We start from the raw sequence: 15,837 nt of genomic DNA, 5'->3' as shown, positions 1-15,837 counted from the left end.
TCACCTGGCGAAGGAACGGCGTTGCCGTGGCGACGGGGCGGTCAGGGCGACGGTGCTCTCCAACGGGACGCTGCTCATTAAAAACTTCTCGAAGAGGCGAGAGAGCAACGAGACGGACGCGGGCGAGTACGACTGTGCCGCTCAGAACCACTACGGGATGCTGATCAGCCGCAAGGCCCGAGTCCAGATCGCCTGTGAGTCACATGACCCGCTCACTCACAGCTGATTGGTTCTTCAGAGGAACACATGTTCTTATATTAGAGCCACACCGATATATCAGTCAGTGATATTAATCCATCTCAGATATATATCGGTATCGGTGCGTTTGTGCCGATACCGATATAAAAAAAAAAAAATTTAACATTTTTTAAAAAATAAATAAATAAAAATAAAAAATAAAAAATAAAAAATAAAAAATAAAAAATAAAAAATTAAAAATAAAAATTAAAAATTAAAAATTAAAAATTAAAAAAATAAAAATTAATAATAAAAAAAATAATAAAATAAAATTAAAAATTAAAATAAAAAAATAAATAATACAGTATGAATACAGAATAAAGTTAAACAGCAGAATAATAATATAAAATAGTTCATAAGAGGCTCAGCAGCTTATTATTGCACATAAAGACTGTTTTATTGCACTGATGTTATTTTATACAATAAAGTTTAAATTTGAGGGATAATGTGTTTATATATATTCTGTACATAATGTTATCGGTTGATATCAGAATTTTATTTACTCCTGAATATCGGCCTCAAACATCCTGTATGGGTCAGACTATAGTTAGTATATTTTATTAAGACTCCTACATGAATATATGACGTCTGAGTCACACAATAAACAATAAACAATAAACAATAAACAATAAACAATAAACAATAAACAATAAACAGCAGCTTTATTTAACGTGGACTGAAAGAAAAAAACTACCAATAACATAAATATGCTGACAAGCGTCTAAACAGAAGAAACCAGCAGAGCAAAGATCAGTATTAATAATTAAAACATGTGTCACTGCCCCCCCGCAGCGCTCCCTAAGTTCCTGTCTCACCCTGAGTCTGTGGCGGTGGATGTAGGGGGCGTGGCCAGACTCACCTGTCAGGTAAACGGAATCCCAGAAGCCAACATCACCTGGCAGAGGAACCGCGGTCCGCTGAGCACCGAAGACCCCCGGTAACCCCTAACCCTGACCCTGACCCCTTACCCCCGGTAACCCCTAACCCTAACCCTGACCCCTTACCCCCGGTAACCCCTAACCCTAACCCTAACCCTGACCCTAACCCTGACCCCCAGTAACCCCTAAACCTAACCCTGACCCCTTACCCCCGGTAACCCCTAACCCTAACCCTAACCCTGACCCTAACCCTGACCCCCAGTAACCCCTAACCCTAACCCTGACCCCTTACCCCCGGTAACCCCTAACCCTAACCCTAACCCTAACCCCTTACCCCCGGTAACCCCTAACCCTGACTCTAACCCTGACCCCCCTAACCCTAACCCTGACCCCTTACCCCCCCTAACCCTAACACACACACACACAAGTTTAATAAGGTTTAACCCTCCTGTTGTCCTCGAGTCAAGGAAGGAAGGGAGGAAGAAGGAAAGAAGGGAGGAAGGGAGGAAGGAAAGGAGGGAGGGAGGAAGAAGGAAGGAAAGGAGCATGGAAGGAAAGGAGGAAGGAGGGAAGAAGGAAGGAAAGGAGGAAGGAAGGAAAGGAGGGAGGAAGGAAGGAAGGTAGGAAGGTAGGAAGAAGGAAGGAAAGGAGGGAGGGAGGGAGGGGGGGAGGAAGGAAGGAAGGAAGGATGGAAGGAAGGAAAGGAGGGAGGAAGGAAGGGAGGCAAGGAAGGGAGGAGGGAAAGAAAGATGGAGGGAGGGAGGAAGGAAAGAGAGAGGAATGAAAGAAGGAAAGAAGGAACAGTCAAAACAGATTGGGTCAACTTGACCCGGGAGGACGACAGGAAGGTTAACAGATACTAGTTCTGTGTAATTAATACATTTAATATCTACTGTGTTATCTAAATGTATTTAATATATCATCTAATCTAACGTTAGTGTGCTTAATGTTTACTGTGTATTTAACATCTATTAAACGTGTATTAATGTTTGTGTCTGCAGGTACACTCTGCTTCCTAACGGCATCCTGCAGATCACCGGCGTTCAGCGGGCCGACAGCGGCTTGTATCGCTGCGTCGCCGCCAACATCGCAAACACCCGCTACAGCCACGAGGCCCAGCTGTCCGTCACCGGTAAGTCCAGACTGAGGGCAAGAAAGACCCAAACAGAGACCCAACATGAGGGCAAGAAAGACCCAGACTGATAGCAAGAAAGACCCAGACTGAGACCCAACATGAGGGCAAGAAAGACCCAGACTGATAGCAAGAAAGACCCAGACTGAGACCCAACATGAGGGCAAGAAAGACCCAGACTGAGGGCAAGAAAGACCCAGACTGAGGGCAAGAAAGACCCAGACTGAGGTCAAGAAAGACCCAAACTGAGGGCAAGAAAGACCCAGACTGAGGGCAGAGGAAGTCCAAACTCAGGCCTCCTCAGGAACCTGCAGGGTTCAGGGTTCAGGGTTCAGGGTTCAGGGTTCAGGGTTCAGGGTTCAGGGTTCTGGTTCTGATGTTTTGGTCTCTGTTGGTGCAGTTGCAGGATCCAGGATCTACAAGGAGCCCGTCATCCTGTCCGGTCCTCAGAACCTCACCATCAATGTGCACCAGACCGCCATCTTGGAGTGCATCGCCACAGGAAACCCCCGCCCCATCGTGTCCTGGAGTCGCCTTGGTAACGACCCTCAAACACCCTCCTATTGATTATTGATTAGAAATCATTTAACAGTATGATGATGATGATGATGATGATGATGATGATGATGATGATGATGATGATGATGATGATGATGATGATGCTGCTGTGACAGACGGGCGGTCCATCGGTGTGGAGGGGATCCAGGTTTTGGGAACGGGGAATCTGATGATCTCTGACGTGACGCTGCAACATTCAGGAGTTTACGTTTGTTCTGCGAACCGACCGGGAAGCAGATCCAGACGCACGGCGCTCGGACGGCTCGTCGTACAAGGTGAGGAAATACGTCCTTCCTTCCTTCCTTCCCTCTGTCCTTCCTCTTCTTTTCCTTCCTCCCTCCTTTCCTTCCTTCTTTCTTCCCTTCCCTCCCTCCTTTCCTTCCCTCCTTCTTCCCTCCTTTCCTTCCCTCTTCCTTCCTTCCTCCCTCCTCCCTTCTTCCTTCTATCCTCCCTCCTTTCCTTCATCCTTCCTTCCTTCCTCCTTCCTCCTTCCTTCCTTCCTCCCTCCTTCCTTCTTCCTTCTATCCTCCCTCCTTTCCTTCATCCTTCCTCCTTCCTTCTTCCTTCCTTCCTCCCTCCTTCCTTCTTCCTTCTATCCTCCCTCCTTTCCTTCATCCTTCCTCCTTCCTTCATCCTTCCTTCCTTGACTCGAGGACAGCAGGAGGGATGAACAGGATCAGTGATCTTTCTCTCTTTACTTCATGAGAACTTCAGCTGCAACGAATATATTTATATTTATTTAACATCAAGATGTGTTAGATTCATAGTCTGCATAACGAGCTGGGACAGAGAGGATCCTGTAATCTGATCATTAGTGAGAAGTATGAAGAGATGAGAGCAGCTGGATCATCTAAACCAGAGCAGATGAGTTATTATTAAATTAAAACTGATTTATTTGGTTCTAAATGAAACCAGTTTACTGTTGACACTGAAACATTTAACATCATAATATAAATAATATAAATAATATAAATAATATAAATAATATCAATAATATAAATAATATAAATAATATAAATAATATAAACAACTAGAACTATAAACATGAGGAGATGTTTAGTTTAGTTTTTTCTTCGTCTGAACTTGAACTTGTCGACAGACTCGAGTGTTTGTGTTCTTGAACTTGTCGTCTGTTTGTGTGTCGATGTCATTTACTGCCGTCTGACTCTCAACCCCCCCGACCCCCCGACCTCTGACCTCTGAGTCTGTTGGGGGGGGGGGGGGGGGGGGGGGCAGAGACTCAGAGAGAGAAACACTGAAACCAGCTGATATGATAATATCACTATTTCATGTTAAGATTTAAGAACATTTATAAACATTCAGGAACATTTAGGAACATTTAGGAACATTCAGGAACATTCAGGAACATTCAGGAACATTTAGGAACATTCAGGAACATTTAGGAACATTTAGGAACATTTAGGGACATTCAGGAACATTTAGGAACATTTATAAACATTTATAAACATTCAGGAACATTTATAAACATTCAGGAACATTCAGGAACATTTAGGAACATTCAGGAACATTTAGGAACATTTATAAACATTTATAAACATTCAGGAACATTCAGGAACATTTAGGAACATTCAGGAACATTGAGGAACATTAACAAAACTCAGAAAACTTCATGAAAGTTTAATAACATTAATAAATATTGAAGCATCTATAGAAACATTAGTAAATATTGAAGCATCTATAGAAACATTAGTAAATATTGAAGCATCTATAGAAACATTAGTAAATATTGAAGCATCTATAGAAACATTAGTAAATATTGAAGCATCTATAGAAACATTAGTAAATATTGAAGCATCTATAGAAACATTAATAAATATTGAAGCATCTATAGAAACATTAGTAAATATTGAAGCATCTATAGAAACATTAGTAAATATTTTACATATTTAGGATCAGATGTTAAAACTGATCCTGATTCTCAAACCTTTACAAACATTTTTTTTAAGAACAAAGCTTCATGAAAACAATAAATATAATATATCTGCTGCTCAGCTGATGAGACTGCAGCAGATATATTAATGCCCCTCTGACCTCTGACCTCTGACCTCTGACCTCCATCCCAGCAGGAAGTGATGCGTACAAAGACGAGAAGAAAAAAAAAATAAAAGCTGCAAAAACAGAGAAACGCTCCAAATTATAAAAGATTTAAACATCAGAATATTACAAAAGTTTATTATAATTATTATAGTAATAATATTATATACTACTACTACTGTTAATAATAATAATAATAATAATAAAACTACTACTACTGATAATAATAATAATAACAACAACATTGGAGTCGGTCATAATCCACACGGGATTATATGTTTTGTTTGTTTGGTCTCCAGCTGCTGCTCTCACACACACACACACACACACACACACACACACACACACACACACACACACACACACACACACACACACACACACACACACACACACACACATACACACACACACACACACACACACACACACACACATACACACACACACACACACACACACACACACACACACACACACACACACACACATACACACACACACACAGGCTCTTTGTGTGAGAGCTTCATTAGAATCTGTATTAGCATGTGAAGAGTCCTACTTCACAATGAGGACTTGATTCAGTCTGAAGCTCCTTCTGTCATCGCCGTGACGATGACAACGATGATGATGATGAAGAAACATGATCATCTGAACTTGAAACACGAAGCCTAACACTAACTAAAAGAAATATATTAATTATACTTTACAGTCAGTCTGCTCTTATAAAAGCTTTATTAATGGTTTATTATTGGGTTGATAATAATCATTAATAAACTGTTATTATAATAACAGTTTATTATAATAATCTGTTATTATAATAATCTGTTATTATAAATAAACTGTTATTATAATAAACTGTTATTATAATAAACTGTTATTATAATAAACTGTTATTATAATAACAGTTTATTATAATAACAGATTAGGTTATAACTCATTTATAACCTTTAATTAATGCTTTAAGAAGAGTTTATAATCTAATGTATAAATCCTTTCTAAAGGTTAAAGTCTGATGGTACAGTCACTCATACAGCTGCTTTATACTGAGATATTAACACTTATTAACTCTTTATAGACTCTTTGTTAATGATAAATAAAATATTACACATTCAATAAAGTAAAATAATAAAGACAGATATTAAATATATAAACTTTTATGGCTTTATATCTGCTCACTTTCTACTGGTTATATTAATAACACATGAACATCTGATTTATGATTATAGATTATATTATTATAGTTAATAATGTTATAGATTATATTATTATAGTTAATAATGTTATAGATTATATAACTTAGTTGATATTATTATAGATGATAATAATGACGTGATGTTTTTTTCTGCTCTTGAACTTGAGGCGACTGATTCTTCTCTTCTGTTTCTGTTTCTCTACAAATCAACTTTATTTCTATGGTAATGCCCCCCCCCCCTCTCTATTGAGTAATGGCTCCTATTCAAGCACCCTGCCCCCCCCCCAACCCCCAACCCCTGACCCCTGACCTCTGCCCCCCCTCCTGCACACACAGAGGAGAAAGGACGGGGTCAGGAGGTTATTTAGGGTAACAGAGACACATGTGTACCACGGTCTCCCTGTTACCATGGAGACAGGAGGGCCGGAGGCGAGACAGCATCTGCCTTTGGATGGGGGGGGGGGGGGCTGGGGTCAGAGGTCAAAGTGCTGCTCAAACATGAAGTTCAAGTGCTGAGAAACATCTTCTAATTGGCAGATATCAGCTTTATTTATTTATTAATTATAGTAACTATAGTAACTATAGTAACTATGGTAACTATAGTAACTATGGTAACTAGTTGAAACATCCTCATGGATATATGAGTCTATATTTATATATTAGTTATATTAGTTATTAGATATATTTAGTAAAATATGTTTAAACTTCTCTTTAGTTTCTCTTCAGTGAGAAACACTAAACTCTGCTGCCCCCTGCTGGTCATCACACAGAACTACAGCTGCAGTACTTTTATAAACATTTATAAACATTCAGGAACATTTATAAACATTCAGGAACATTTATAAACATTCAGGAACATTTAAAAACATTTATAAACATTCATGAACATTAACAAAACTCAGAAAACTTCATGAACCTTTATAAACATTATGACCATTTATCCATATTTATATTTATTATTTATATTTATATTTATATTTATATTTATATATATATTTATATTTATATTTATGTTTATGTTTATATTTATATTTATTTATATATTTATATTTATATTTATGTTTATATTTATATTTATTTATATATTTATATTTATATTTATATTTATATTTATATTTATATTTATATTTATATATATATATGTATATATATATGTATATTTATGTACCTGTATGTATATTTATGTACCTGTGTGTGTCCTGCAGCTCCTCCAGAGTTCGTGCAGTGGCCGCAGTCCCTGTCGCGGCCACCAGGTGGCAGCGCTGTGTTCAGCTGCACCGCGTCCGGAGCTCCGGAGCCGCATCTCATCTGGCTGAAGAACGGGAAGCTGCTGGTTGCTAGTGGCAACGTCAAACTGAGCAACGGAAACACGTGAGAACATCTGAAGAGTTTAATGTGTGAAGTCTGAACAGATAAACAGAGTCAGAGATGATTAGAAATATAAATACTTTAGTTTTAATGCTCTACAGACAGCAGATGGATTATTATAGAGATAAACACAGACATTGTTAATTAAAGGTTATGATCCTGATTCACGTTTCTTTAAAGTTTAGTTGTATAATATAAATTCTCTAAAGGTTAATAATAAAAACAATCATCATGGTAGCAGAGAGGATTGAATGTCTCATTAGATCTGATTAATGGAGGAACAATTAAAAACAGGTCAGATCAGCTGATGGAGATTAAAACATGAAAGAAGGTTAAATTACTTTCATGTTTCATTTTAATCACAAAAACTACAATTAGTGATAAAATGTGATCATAAACTTATTATAATAAGTTTGATTATCTGTCAATTTAATTAAAGATTCATGATTCAATTGAGCTCCGTCAAAAATATTTAAGATAAATAGAAAATAGATATTTAACTAATAAATAATTTAAATGATTAATTTGTGGAGAATGTAATAATACTCATTTATCTAATATTAAACTGCTCAATTAAAAATATAATGATAACACAGTCATTTATTATGTATTATTAGATTATTAGATTATTAGATTCATAAGCAGGTCAAGTTTTGGTATAGTTTGGTAGTTTTAGTGTTTATACATGAGTGTCCATAACTAAATATATCCCCCCCCCCCCCCCCCCCCCCCCGCAGGACGCTCTCCATCACCCGCATCACCCCCGAGGACGAGGCGATCTATCAGTGCATCGCAGAGAACAGCGCCGGCACCAACCAGGCCAGCGCTCGCCTGGCCATCAGTCAGGGGCCCGAACTACCCGAAGCCCCCACAGGCCTCCGAGCTGCGGCCCTCGGACCCAACGGACTCCAGCTGACCTGGGAACAGCCGCCGGAGACCGTCAGCCAGAGCATCATCGGATACGTCCTGCACATCCGAAGACTGGGAGGTAAGAGACACGAGAGGAGACGAGATGATGATGATGATGATGAGGAGGATGATGATGATGATGATGATGATGATGATGAAGATGAGATTAAATGAGAGGAGAGATGATGATGATGATGATGATGATGAAGATGAGATTAAATGAGAGGAGAGATGATGATGATGATGATGATGAGATTAAATGAGAGGAGAGATGATGATGATGATGATGATGATGAAGATGAGATTAAATGAGAGGAGAGATGATGATGATGATGATCCTCCCTCCCTCCTACCTTCCTTCCTTATTTCCTCCGTCCTTCCTTCTTTCGTCCCTTCCTTCTTTCCATTCTCCCTCCCTTCCTCTTTCCTTCTTTCCTCCCTCCCTCCTGCCTTCCTTCCTTCCTTATTTCCTCCGTCCTTCCTTCTTTCCTTTCCTCCCTCCCTACCTCCTTCCTTCCTTCCTCCCTCCATCCTTTCCTTCCTTCTCGCTCCTTTCCTTCCTTCTTCCTCCCTTCCTCTTTTCTTTTCTCCCTCCCTCCTACCTTCCTTCCTTCCTTCCCTCCTTCCTTCCTTCTTCCTTCCTCCCTTCCTCCCTCCTTTACCCCCTTCCTTCCTTCCCTCCTTCCCTCCTTCCTTCCTTCCTTCCTTTCCTTCCTTCTTCCTTCTTAACTCGATGACAACAGGAGGGTTAAATAACAAGACTACATCAGAAGAGTCAAACTGAGACAAACAACAAAGAAACATTAGACAAAGCCAGCAGATGAGATTAAAGGAGAAGCCATGACCTCTGACCTCTGACCCCTGTGTGTTCTCAGAGCCGGACAGTGCAGAGCTGCAGGAAGCCGTCAGTAAAACTACCTTCAAACACGAGTTCGCCAACCTGGAAGCAGCGACCACCTACTGCATCTACCTGAAGGCTTATTCTGCTCTGGGAGGAAGTCAGCAGTCCAACACCATCACCTCCACAACGCTGGGGGGGGGTACGTCTCCTCATACACAAACACACAGGCGGGAAATATTAAAGGGTTAAAATGATAAAATAAACGTATGAATAACTTCACACATTCTTTTTTTGTGGACCCAGCATCAAATTTCTGCTTTTAATCCATTTAGAGAGAATATATTAGAGGATTATGGTGAAAATGTCTAAGTGGTGTAACCATAAAAACTTTGTACCAAATAATTCAACTTGCTTAAAAACAGTAAATTGTCAATAAAACACCATATCAACTAGTTTGGCATGATCTTACATTATAACTTTATATTAAATAAAGGTAATGGAATACAATTGTTATCAATATTACATTTACTCTGGTTACCATGGAGATCAGAGGTGTTCATCATGTGACCTCCACCTGTCTGTCCCACAGTTCCCAGTTCTCCCAGTTTCTTCACAAAAGTGTTGAACCAGACGGCCATGCAGGTGTACTGGGAGCTGCCCAGTAAGCCGGGAAAGGTGGAGGGCTTCAGACTGGAGTACCGCGGGGTTTCCAACCCAGATGTCCAGGGGCAGGAGACTTTCCCAGGACACATCAACACCCACACCATCTCAGACCTGGGTCAGTAATACTCAGTAAAAGTACTGCAGTATTATAGTGATGTAGTATGCAGTATTACAGTAAAAGTACTGCAGTATTATAGTGATGTAGTATGCAGTATTACAGTAAAAGTACTGCAGTATTATAGTGATGTAGTATGCAGTATTACAGTAAAAGTACTGCAGTATTATAGTGATGTAGTATGCAGTATTACAGTAAAAGTACTGCAGTATTATAGTGATGTAGTATTTTCCAGTACTGGATCATCACATGTTAGGTTTCATGTGTCTCTGCAGAGCCGGCAGCAGTTTATCAGATCCAGTTGGTGGCGTTTAACGGGAACGGTGACGGTCCATCCAACCGCCGCCTGGTGTCTCTGTCAGAGGGAAACACTGCAGCAGGTAGGCCTCTGACCTCTGACCCCTGATGATCATGTGACCTGTGTGTGACCTGTGTGTGACCTGTGTGTGACCTGTGTGTGACCTGTGTGTGACCTGTGTGTGACCTGTGTGTGACCTGTGTGTCTCAGCTGGTCCGAACTGTAACTGTGAGCAGAACGACGGCTCCATGTCCACGATGCTGGTCGGCATCCACAGCGGCCTCGCCTGCATCCTCTGCTGCCTGCTCTTCATCCTGCTGGGATTCAGACGAAAGTGAGACCATCATCACCATCATCGCCATCATCATCATCATCTTCACATGTAGAACATCTTCATCATCCTCACTCTGCTCTGTGTTCAGTTTGTTGTGCAGGAAGACGATGGGCTGGGAGACTCCTGCCACTCTGGACGGTGTCAGAGGCCCCAAAATCCACACACCTGAGAGCATCGAGCTGAGCCAGGTAACACACACACACACACACACACACAATAACTAACACACACACACACACACACACACACACACACACACACACACACACACACACACACACACACACACACACACACACAGTCCTCATAAAGATAGATGTTTAACACAGAGGGTTAAAGTGGGAAAGGTGTTTAAATAAAAGTCCTCACCTGACATCCATCAGTCAGGTAACCATAGCAACCACACTGTCCCCTCCAGTATTTCCTGCTGTGATTTTAACTCCTCGTGAATCTGATCTCATATTTTAGTAGTTTGTCCGATAACAGCAGCGTCTTCTTCTCTTCAAACTATCAGTCAGCCTTTCTTTAAGTTTTTTAAACACAGCACTAACATGAGAGTGGACAACACCTGGAAACACCTTAGCAACAGCCTTAGCAACAGACATCAGAAAAGTTAATGAATGACAAACTCTTTAACGGTCTTTCTTCTCTCTGCTCCGCCCACAGAGATGTGACTCCACCTCTCCTCCAGTGATGATCATGGTTGAAGCGACTCCACCCGTACAGGCTGGCACAGGCACCGGATAAAACAAACGCATACCTCTATCTCCCTCCTCCTCCTCTTCCTCCTCCTCCTCCTCCTCCTCCTCCAGCCGGTCGCCTCCTCTCCTCCTGACAGCCTTACAGCCGCAGCCTTTAGATGTGAACGTATTGATTATTGAGATGAGTGAGTGAGGAACATCCAGCCAGCGTCTGAAACCACAGAGGAACACAGACTGAAACCAAAGCTGAATTCTTCTGATTCGACCTTTAAAACAAAACGTTGGTCACACATGACGTCGCGGGTCACGTGACCGCGGCTCGTTCCCGTGTGGTATCAGATGCTGGCGTCACCGTGGCGTCACCATAGTGTTGCCATGGCGTCGAGGATGCTTCCTGTTTAAACCAAAACCTTTTTCCTTCAGTTTGAGTCATTTTGAGTTTGTCATCGTTGATGCCGAGTTACCTGAGACACTGAGGCCTTCCGCCAGTCTGACCAGAGACCGGGTCCTCAGGGGTCACATGTCGGCCTCCTGAGACCCAGAACCAAAGGGATTTATGAAGCTCTGGTCAGGTGGTTTCAGTAGAGGACGTAGGCGCTCCTCTGCTCTGCTTTAGCCTTTTACCTGAGTGTTTGTCTGTCTCACCGAGTTCGCCTCCGATCGGGATGGAGAGGAATCTGACGGCTGGTCCCCCCCCCCCCCGAACCTCCTCCTCCCCCATCTGACTCCTCCACCAAACTCTTTACCTCCAAAGAGCTACCTCGGGCTGCGTTAGCCTCCTGCTGCTGGCCAAGCTAACCTACCTCAAAACCAAAAGGCTCCTCTGGGGCCACTTCGCTATTTTTCCTACTTTTTGTACCAATGCCGTTGTCCTGTGCCTGACTGTCACCAAGAAACCCTAAACCTGGACTCTGAATGTTGCTTCTGACCCCCCTCCTCCAAGTATGAATGGATCGCTCCATCGTTGTCCTAAAAGAGAAGCTGACAGAGGGACACCGAAGTCTCTCAGCTATCTCTGACTTTGTGCGCTTACCTGACCGACACTTCTTGTCTGACTCCAACAGCTTCGTCCAGTCTGCTCCCAGGACCCAAACACCTTCAGTCCCAACGGATACAAAAACCTGCTCCAGATCTGAGCATCCAGGGTCTAAAAACCTTGTGGAACTCTACATCAAACCTGCCCGAAAGGCTGAGTAACGTGCTGTAGTCCTGACCTCCCAACATCATATCTTCTGCAGTTCATCCTGCTCATCATCTTAAGTTGAGTTTACCTGCAACTGACCACATACCTTAACTTAAGCAGTCTATAAACCTTCCCCAGATCCCCCTTAGTCCCTGCTCATGGTCTCATCTTAAACAGCCCAGTATGTCATAAATGTTTCCTAATGAGGTTAGAGTTGTAATTACAAGCTTGATCTTAGAGAAGAGAGATTATTTGGTCCTGCTCCAGAAACTGTACAAGAACTTATTTTCTCTTGGGAAGTAAGGTAGCTTTTAAGGATCCAAAAACCTGATCCAGATCTGCAATGTAAGGTTCCAACAACTTCCTAAATTACCAGCTTCTACAGATTAGTTTCCATTAGCCACAGTTTTTAGAAACCTTCCCCTAAACCTTTAAGGGCCCTTACCCAAATTGTTAGTTTCTACAGCCCATAATAACCCAGATCATGGTCTCATCTGTAGCAGTCCAGTCTGTCCTAAATCTAGTTCTGCCTCCACATGTTTTTAATTGGAAACTTAACCAGTTGTGACCTTTTCGCTCTTCCTAAAGACGAGCTGCTACAACCCAATAACTACCTCGTCTACCTGTATCAGATTTAGTCTCGGCAGGTGTGATAGCTTTGAGCTTCATTCCTCACTATAGTCCTTAACTTACACAGTCCAGAACCCTGATCCAGTTTCTCCACAGCAGAAAAACCTGGAAAATATCCTGTTTAACATTTAACAGCTTCTAAGGTCCAAAAACCTGCTTCACATCTTTAAAGGTCTAAAATGTGGATTATTTAAACAAAGGTGAACCTGATATTTTGAAGGTGTAGAATATGAACTCTTAGAACCCAGCTAAGAACCACAGTCCTCACCCTGTTGGACAGTGTGGGTCCTGAGCATCACTGGAGAAGTTGCAGCGATGAAGAGATGTTTGAAAGCATCTCTGCTGGTTGTCATGGAGACACTTCCTCCCCGTCTGCAGACGTCTCGCCTCCACCTGAGGAGAGAGGACGAGGAGTTCAGGGTCAGCTGACACCTGAGAGACAAGCAGGTGAACCAGGAAAGTTTGGACACTCTGGACGTCTCCGAGCGGGACGTCCTCACGCTTTTCTGTTTTGATGAAATGTTTGTTGTTTTATTTTGGCGGAAGCAGCTGCTTCCTGCGCGGCACATTGTCCGCCATGTTTAAACCGATGTCCGAAGTCTTATAACCGAACTGTCCGTTAGATGAAAGCACACACAGCAGCTTCTGTAGTTTCAAACAAACTTCCAAATATTCTTTAAACCAGCTGACTGATGTCCAAAGATAAAAACAAAAGTTTTTCAATGTTTTCTGTTCAAAGGTTTGTTTTTAGTTTCTGTTTCAGAGTCGAAGAACAAACAAAACCAAAAGAGCAGATACTCACTGTCACGTTTTATATTTCATATTTACTGTCTGGAGAAAGGAGAGGTGAATATATATTTTCATACATGGAGTTTATAGCCAAATAATGAAAAGTAGTAACACTTTGACCAAAAGCTCCACTAATGATCCTCAAATATTACCTCAGTTCGTTGGAGCCACAGAGAGCCTGTATGTTCAGTTTGTGGTTGAATGTCTTTAGAGCTTCAGCCTCCTGCTGCTGACGGCGACCTCTGACCCCGAGGACATGTAGGACACTTTATTAATACTACTGTAAATAATACTATAAATACAGTGATGATCGTTTCCGTGGAGACGTCTCTTCATATGGAGACAAAAAGACTAAGAGCTTGTTGGAAATGTGACATTTAAACCTTTATCTAGTTAAAGAGTGGCTTTAGACTCAGTTGTTAGGTGCTTAACAGACTTATCCTTTAACATTTAGTAGCACCAAAGTCTTTGAGAAAACACTAATTCCCCTAAAGTCGACTAAAGTCCCTCTGAGTGTCACCGAGTCATGTTGAGCTGAGTCTAATCATCTCAACATCAGAGTGAAGTCAATCTGAGTAAACTTAGATATGTTACAATAGAATCACACTTAGGACCGGGTATTGTTTAAAAAATGATGATACCTGCACCAATCCAACTCACCTTATAGTGATACTGATACCAGCTGAGTCCTTCATCAGATTCCCATTAACACATGTAGGTCTCTGTCTGTTGTCCGGTGTAACAGGCGTGTAGTGTAGACTCACTGTAGAGCGTTTAGGAGGCATCTTGGCTGCTGAACTGCTAAGCGCGTTAAACTCAAATTCACCACGACTTCACCACCACAGACGGGTCGTAGCTGCCGTGGAAGTGGACCAATCACATGTCGCATTACGCTTGCTGTTGATTGGCTGTGAGCAAGTCCATACAAATAGTCATATTTTCTAGCTCTGGGTGTAAAAAGGATCGATTGCAGGTATCGATTGATGGGAGACGATTCGATGCTACTTGGTATCGATTCCACATGACACATCCAAACTCAACATGATTAGGGTCGGGTATCGGTACTCCAAACCTTTAACCTTTGCGTCGTCCTCCCGGGTCAAATTGACCCCGTCTGTTTTGACTGTTCCTTCTTTACTCCCTCCCTCCTTCTCTCTTTCTTTCCTCTGTCCTTCTTTACTTCCTTCCTCCCTCCCTCCTTCCTTCCTCCGTTCCTTCCTTCTTCCTTCCTCCCTCCTTTCCTTCCTTCTTCCTCACTCCTTTCCTTCCTTCTTCCTCCCTCCCTTCCTCCTTTCCTTCCTTCTTACTCCTTTCCTTCCTTCTTCCTCCTTTCCTTCCTTCTTCCTCCCTTCCTTCCTTCCTCCCTCCTTTCCTTCCTTCTTCCTCCCTTCCTTCCTTCCTTCCTTGACTCGAGGACAACAGGAGGGTTAAGGTATCGACCAAAATGAATCGATGCTCCTTGGTATCGGTTCATTTTGGAGCACCGATACCGAGCATGTATCATGTGGTTTCTTATCGAGCCTCATCAGGTCATGATGAGTCATTGATGACACGTCTCAGCGAGTCTCTGTTGGACTCCCACTGACTCGCATCCATGTCGTGTTTCATCAAAATCACATCCAGTTATTTCGGGACTTCGCACCGTCACGTCAGTTTTTATCATGTCGAGTCACGATGAGTTTATCTGAGTTACGTGAAGTCTTTAAGTCACATTGAGTCATATCCAGTCTCATTTATTTAAGTCTTATTCGCTCACATTTAGTAGAAGTAACTTCTGTTGAGTCACTCCGAGAAAGTCGACTAAAGTCCGTCTGAGTCACGTTGATCCTCCCATCATCTCAACATCGTAGAGTCACATCAGGGAGACGTTATATAAACTTATATACGTTACATTAGAGTCTCGCTCAGTTCAGTTGAGTCACGTCAAGTCTCATCGAGTCTCGATTCCTGT

At 42.0% G+C, this 15,837-nt stretch overlaps 1 protein-coding gene across 1 annotated transcript; it reads left to right on the top strand.

Moving 5' to 3' along the window:
* Positions 1 to 8: 8 nt before the first annotated feature.
* On the top strand, positions 9 to 11,330 carry LOC133984019 (immunoglobulin superfamily DCC subclass member 3-like; the record flags this gene model as incomplete). Its single annotated transcript, XM_062423233.1, is given in 14 exon segments — positions 9 to 38; positions 41 to 194; positions 1,030 to 1,174; positions 2,117 to 2,247; positions 2,648 to 2,785; positions 2,922 to 3,080; positions 7,261 to 7,426; positions 8,161 to 8,411; positions 9,208 to 9,372; positions 9,763 to 9,951; positions 10,227 to 10,331; positions 10,460 to 10,583; positions 10,672 to 10,771; positions 11,250 to 11,330. Coding segments are annotated over 14 exon segments (1,938 nt in total), but the record flags the coding sequence as incomplete, so codon positions are not given.
* Between the last annotated feature and the right edge of the window lie 4,507 nt (positions 11,331 to 15,837).

Source organism: Scomber scombrus, chromosome 7 (genome assembly GCF_963691925.1).
Source record: "Scomber scombrus chromosome 7, fScoSco1.1, whole genome shotgun sequence".
NCBI lineage: Eukaryota > Metazoa > Chordata > Actinopteri > Scombriformes > Scombridae > Scomber > Scomber scombrus.
This window is presented reverse-complemented; position numbering and strand designations above follow the sequence as displayed.